Below are 6,904 nucleotides of genomic sequence, written 5' to 3' on the forward strand. Positions count from 1 at the left end.
AGGGAGAAAGGCCAGGGTCAAACACAGCAGGGGGAGAAAAAGAGTCCAGGCAGGTCAGAAGAGTAGGGGGAATGATGATGGGGATGTTGATTCACCATACATTGAGTTTTCATGGCTGCCCTGTTAGCACCAAAAGTTCAATGACAATCGCATTTTAAAATGTAAATGTTATTGTCGCAGAACGATTTGTGCCAACACAGAGTGCGGTTGTTTGCTGATCTCCATGGTTCTGCAACCACAGGCTGTTAAAGCACCACCCATCAGCACGGTAGTCTTTACAAAACACCACTGAAAATGTTTAAGAAACAAGTTAAAAATAATAAATAAGTACAAAAAGGCTGCAGGAAAATTCAAGTCCACGACCCAGATTTTACCAATATTTCAGAATATTTTTTCAAATCATGACATTCATCTTCTGCATTGACTGAGTTCCAGTAGAAATGACCCCAACCCCTGCAAACATACGTCTGCTCCTGAATCCTGTTCCTCTGCTGACTTTAAATCAATGAATCTCATTCAACATATTCAGTTTTGATACAGTATTTACAGTATTTTGTTCACATTAACTTTGCCTTGCTTGGAGAGCACAGTCAGAAAGAAAGAAAACTATAAATATGAAACTAACAGGAAACTCAAAATGGCTCTAAATAAATAAATAATACATATAGCTTATCCAATCACAGCCCCTTATTAGAGCATATCAGTGTCACTCTGAGTCCCGCTCTGTCCGTGTCAGCTGGCGTCACTAAACGGCCATGCTAGAAAGGACGGAACGGAGTTCCACAAAATACAATTCTCACTACAAAAAGCAATTGCAACTAACCCTAACCTTGCCTTTGACCTTACCCATATCCTTAACACTAACTATAACCCTAAAGGAAGAACAAATAGATAATGTACTTTCAAAGCATGGCCATATAGTGACTAGTGTCCCTCAGGGGGAGAGATCTTTGGCCTGAGTCTCTATATCTACATCTGTTTTCTGTGCTTACCATTATGTGGAGGTCTACAGTATACAATATCAGCCAGAGGAGGCTTTGGCACAGTCCATGAGTACCCCAGACATTTTACATAAGTTTACCAGACACTTGCAGCTGGTACCACTAGAAGTGCATCATTACAAAATACACACTCATGCAGTCTCTCTCACATAGACAAGGGTCAGCAAAAATTGACAATGCGAGATTAGAAGTGTTGTTGCCGACATTCCTTGTCCCATAGTGTCATAACACCTATATAGCATTCACAGTTACAGACATAGCCTCTGTGAGGGAGAAACACAAAAAGCATCATGACCTGACAGTCTCTGAGAAATACATAAAGAGCAACTGTAAAGAGTAGCAGTACCTCTCAGAAATAAAGGAATGTGCCAGGTAGAATTCCAGTCAGCAAGTGCAGGTACATTCCCAAATCAATCAATTCATTGATCTATCAAGCAATCAATCATTCATTCATTCATCCATCCCATATTTGCCATTTGGGAGCTTAATAAAGTACTATATTATCTTATGGGATGAATGTCCTTCTAGCTGAGGATGAACATGACCTGTGCTTTCAGTATTATAGTCAATATCAACTAGAGTGTTTTTAAGACCGTTTCAAGTGTTTGTGTCAGGTCAGCAGTAGAGCTAACGTGGCTGAGTTCCTCCTCTCATAGACAGCCACTGTTCTGTTCTGTTCAATGGGGAGCAGTGTGTTCGTTAATAGCAATGTCCTTTCAGGCTGAAGTCAGATGAATCCACTCAAACAAAGCCAGATAGTCACTGTCCAGTGTCTTTGATAGAAGAAAAAAAATATGTACGACTATACTGCATTCCAAAAAATCCTTAAATGTCACAAATTTGCGTTCCTTGTCAAGGGATTTGGGAAAGTATTTATCCTCTTATAAATGTGATAGGCTTGAAATTGTGCTATATAGACCCAATATACAGATAAAATTTACATTTTAGTCATTTAGCAGATGATCTTATCAAGTGTCTCTTACAGTAGTGAGTGCATACATTTCCGTACTTTAGTACTTTAGATACAATCCACAATTCCCTACATAGTGCACTACTTTAGACTAGAGTCCTATGGGCTCTAGTCAAAAATAGTGCACTATATATCGAATAGGTTGCCATTTGGAACTCAAATTCTCTTATAGGGGTGTATAACAATAGTGTTAAGCTGTTTGCTCTTCTCATCTTTTAGTTCACCTGCACTGACACAGAGATGTGGAAACAAATGTCTGATCCTTCATATTGCATCCACCTATATCCTTTGTTTTTCAGTGCAGATGAAGGAAAAGACACAAGCAGAGGAAGCCACAATAGACTATTGAGATGCACCTTAAAACACAGAGTCTTTCAAAATATAGCCTAAGCCCCACATGAGAGCAGTGGTGGGCATCAGAGTTTGAGAGGGAGTTAGTTGTCTCATGAACAGTTAGAGTCCTGTTGTTGTCTCTCTCTCTCTCTCTCTCTCTCTCTCATATGGATAACATCTCTACAGGAACACATGCTATTCCTGAGGCAGGATAAAAGTAACTATGCAGGCGTAAGTGGAAAGGCGACCAGGGTCTTGTGCGTTCCTCGTGGTTCTGCCCTTTGATAAAGAGAAGTGCCTCTGGTGGTGCTTAAACAGGCCAACAGGTCTGGCCTATCATCTCCTCGCATTGTTCTATTTTGTTTATCAGTCGGCTGATAAAAGGATATTTGTTTGCTTCATCGCTTTAAAGTCCTTGAATGGCAGCGCTCAAGACTGTTGTTTTGATCAGGAGTTCTCAGTGAGCAGTGGTGTACTGCTATACCCAAAGGTTTCTCCATTTTTAATCAAACAGATTTCCCAGACAACCTTAATGTGAGTCAGTCAGTCATATTTTGATGAGAGCAGCGTTGTACTGTCATTTTCCAAGCAACATGTCCTTTATGTCACGAGTGACAAAAATTCCAAAATGGCATTTTCTTTTCCTTTTCCTCCTTCTCTCTTCCTTTCCGAACTTTCTACACATACTGTGTAATGCTCATAGATCAGAACATACCTCCTACCTTTTACTAAAGGATCAGGATCATGCCCTTGGATTCTTACACAGTATCATTCTAAAGCCCCCCAAAGTAGAATTCATGTAACATATTTTGCACATGCTCTCCCCAGACAATGCCCTTGCAATGGACAGTCACAGTTCTCCAGGTAACGGCTAGACGTCTGCAGCTACGTACCAAGGGACTAAAACAACAAGCCCTAAAAGTTTCTTTCTGTTGCAAGGTGAGCTATCCTACAGCTGTTCTGATTCAGCGTTATAGAATCGGCAGCCCTTCGTAACATCATCAATTAGAATCTAAAATCAGTCAGAATGTTTACAGAATATTTGTGCTGTTTTTTACACCTCAAAGAGTTTAGAGAGGACTGAAAAGAAAGGACTGACCTTACAGGTCATCTGTTTAAGGCCTCTTTCCTAAAGGAAGGTTGCCATTGTTGTCCTTACAGAGCATTCAGTCTAGAAGAAGGTGCCCTTGGTGTTCTTACAGAGGATTTTCTTGAAGGCCTTTCTGAAGTCCTGATTAAAGATGGTGTATATGACAGGGTTCAGACAGGAGTTGCAGTAGCCAATCCAGAAGAAGAACTTGAAGAGGGGATCAGGGAGGGAACAGGTCTCAGGACAGATGGCCTGCAGTGAGTAGGAGAAGAAGAAAGGGAACCAACAGACAACAAACACTCCGATCACCACGGCCAGGACGAACGTGAAGCGCTTCTCTCGGTTCACCATGGCTTTACGACGTGCTGCTCCCGGAGTGCTCTCCGGCTTAGACCTCCTCCCTGCCACCAGCCGAGCCCCCTTAGAGGTGGCGATTATGTCCCTGTACTTCTGGATGGTGGCTGGAGAATGGATGCCGGCTGAACCAGCCATGCTAGGATTGTTGACTCCAGTCCTCCCCCCTTCCTCGTTCTCCATGTCACTGTCAGAGCTGTTTGAGCTGTCCATATTATTGTTATACTTCTTTCCCTTCTTCCCCTTCACCTTCTTCTCCCCATGTTTGGGTTTGGCCGGGGATGGTGGGGGGATGGTGGGGGAGGAAGACGGCGAGACCAAGGAGGGTGAAGGATCCAGGGGGGAGGTAGGAGGGGAGGTGGTGGTTGGGGTTGGAGCTAGGGATAGAACCGGAGGATGGAGGAGGTTTTGGGTGGTGGGGATGTGAGGGGAGGGGGTCTCATTGGCAAGGTTGGGGGACGGTGATGGAGTAACAGCCAGTGTGGGGGGTCTGACGCTGGTGGTTTTGTGGGGCATAGCTGGCGTTTCCCCTCTGTCCTCCTTCCCGTTGGCTTGGATCCCCCGAGGGGTTTGACTTGGGGTGGCACAGCCCACCCCGTCTTTCCTGGGCTCGCCTGGCGGGTTCTGTGTGCGCTGCTTGGCGATCTGGTAGATCCTCATGTAGACCAGGATCATGATGAGACATGGGGCGAAGAAGGAGCCGACGGTGGAGTAGAGGATGTACCAGCGCTCGTCGTTCAGTTGGCACTGAGGACCCCTCTCACTCCCCTCCCCGCCGGGCTCGCTCTTATTTAGCGACAGAAGAGGAGGGAAGGAGATTATGGCCGAGATGAGCCACACCACCACGATGGAGGTTTTAATACGCATGGGTGTGCGCTGGCGAGAGTAGGTAACCCGGCTGATGGACAGGTAACGGTCCAATGAGATGGCGCACAGGTGAACTATAGAGGAAGTGCAGAACAGAACGTCCAGCGCCAGGTAGATCTCACACCACAGAGACTTGAAGTACCAGTATCCCAGCAGTTCATTGGCTAGGGAGAATGGGATGATGAGGGTCGCCACCAAAATGTCTGCAGCCGCTAGAGACACTAAAAACAGGTTCTGTGGTCCTCGAAGTGCATGGCTGGTCAGGACGGCAATGATGACGAGGATGTTTCCCACGATTGTGAAGACCACCATGAGGGTGATGGCTGTAGCGAAGAGCGCCGTGGATTCGGGGGAGTAGGGGGCCAGTTGCAGGGAAGAGACGCTCTGATTGCAGGGAAGAGAAAAACCGCTGGTCGAACCATTAGTGTCGCCCAGCCCCACTGAACATGCACTATTCAAGGGTAAAGCCATGAGTAACACGATGGATTGACTTGATTAAAGTGAGAATAAAATGTTGTTGTAATAAAGATGCTGTTGGTAACGTTGTTTTATATTGAGGATAGCTGACATAAAATTATATCCTAAAAGTTTAGGAAAAAAACATTAGGCTATAACTAAAAGTATTAATGTTGTGTTATCGCTGTTCATTCCCTCTCCTCCCAGTTTCATCCTCCAAGTTCGTTCTAAGCAGCCAAACGATAAACTATGCCCGTGGAGCGCGCCAGAATAAAGGAGAGAGCAATTATATTTGCTGTCTGAAAATAAATCCATTCAAACAATTAAAAATTGTCCAGTACATGAAACAGAATTGATCGTAATCTCACAGCTGCTTAATTGTTTGACTATTTTAAAGAAGCGGGAATTTATGTCCAGGTGGTCACAGAAATATCCTTAAAATATAATTTCAGCCTATAATACAAGGCAACACAAGAGAATGGGAACCAGTTACAAACTGGGCAGGGGAGCCTACTTCAGATGTTAGTGTGCTCAAGTCCCCGCTGTCTCTCAAATGGAGATGCACACAGCAGCCTACTGGGCACAGATATCAATTCAACGTCTATTCCACATTGGTTCATCATCATTTCATTGAAATTACGCGCAAACAACGTTGATTCAACCAGTGTGTGCCCAGCGGGATGGCTATCTGAGCGATGTTAAAGCTGACAGATGACTTAAAAAACAAATCGCCTATCATCATTCTAATAAATATCAAATGGTATGCAGTTGTTTTCCTATAAGGACAAGAAAACATTGGTTTGAACAGATTTAGCTAATAAAATGGTCAAGCCTTGACAGACTAACTGGCGCGCGTTACCAAAATATGTCACTCACTTCATCTGCTTAATCCGGCACATTATTCAAGCAAAATGGATTCCTAAAATAATAAATTGTCTCTGAATGGCACTTATTCGTTTATGTTGTAACGTGAGCACGTCCTCAGTGTAACGATACAAGTTTGGAATTCATGAAAACAAACCCGTGTCCAACATAACTCCAAATTGCGCAGTTGCGCAGTCCAAATTACATATTGAGTTGTTGAGTTGTTGTTTCAGTTTCGTGGTGTTTAGCTGTTCCTCATCTCGGTTTGGGATGAATGTGTGGGTGCGTTGTTGGGTATATCCAAGTGCAGATAATGCGCAGTCTTGCTTTGACTGGCTCGTAGACCCTAGTTCGGTCTCTCCATGTCCGAGTGTAACCTACAGAAGGCTAGGCTATCTCTTCACGCAGCGGTGCTCCTGAGTTCAGCGCCTCGCCGATTCTCTCCTCGAACTTATCGGTTGGTCTCGCAGCAACGCGCGCATCTCCAGGAGTGAGCGTGACCGTGAGCACCGGTCTAATAATGGAAGCGTCTCTCCTCTCATCTCTCTTTTCCAACCGGAGTGATGCCAATACGGGCGTCATGAGACCATGCCATCTCCCTCTCCCACTGGGCACACTGGTTGAATCAATGTTGTTTCCACGTCATTTCAATGAAATGACGTTGAACCAACGTGCAAACGTTGAATTGACGTCTTTGCCAAGTGGTCTCTCTCTCTCTTTCGCTCTATTTTCTCTCTACCCACTCCCTTTCTCTCTACCCACTAACACACTGTCAATCGGTACCCGTTATATATTTAATGGAAACCTCTGTAGTAAGTAGAACCGCGATGCTTTGGTAGGACGCATAGGTCTCCAGCTAAGAGAGTAAAACACACTGAAGTAATTTATCTTTCTACAAACATTGTTGTCATCATCATCATCATCATCATTATAATCATCACCTCCCTCCTCCTGATCATCATTACTGTC

At 44.4% G+C, this 6,904-nt stretch overlaps 1 protein-coding gene across 1 annotated transcript; it reads right to left on the reverse strand.

Annotated features, from left to right (window-relative positions):
• Positions 1-665: 665 nt before the first annotated feature.
• LOC109881616 (alpha-2B adrenergic receptor-like) lies at positions 666-6,549 on the reverse strand. The gene has a single exon (XM_020473735.2). The coding sequence runs from the start codon at positions 5,084-5,086 to the stop codon at positions 3,476-3,478; it is 1,611 nt and encodes a 536-aa protein (XP_020329324.1). The 5' UTR covers positions 5,087-6,549; the 3' UTR covers positions 666-3,475.
• Positions 6,550-6,904: the final 355 nt, after the last annotated feature.

Source organism: Oncorhynchus kisutch, linkage group LG3 (assembly GCF_002021735.2).
Source record: "Oncorhynchus kisutch isolate 150728-3 linkage group LG3, Okis_V2, whole genome shotgun sequence".
NCBI classification, from domain to species: Eukaryota; Metazoa; Chordata; class Actinopteri; order Salmoniformes; family Salmonidae; genus Oncorhynchus; species Oncorhynchus kisutch.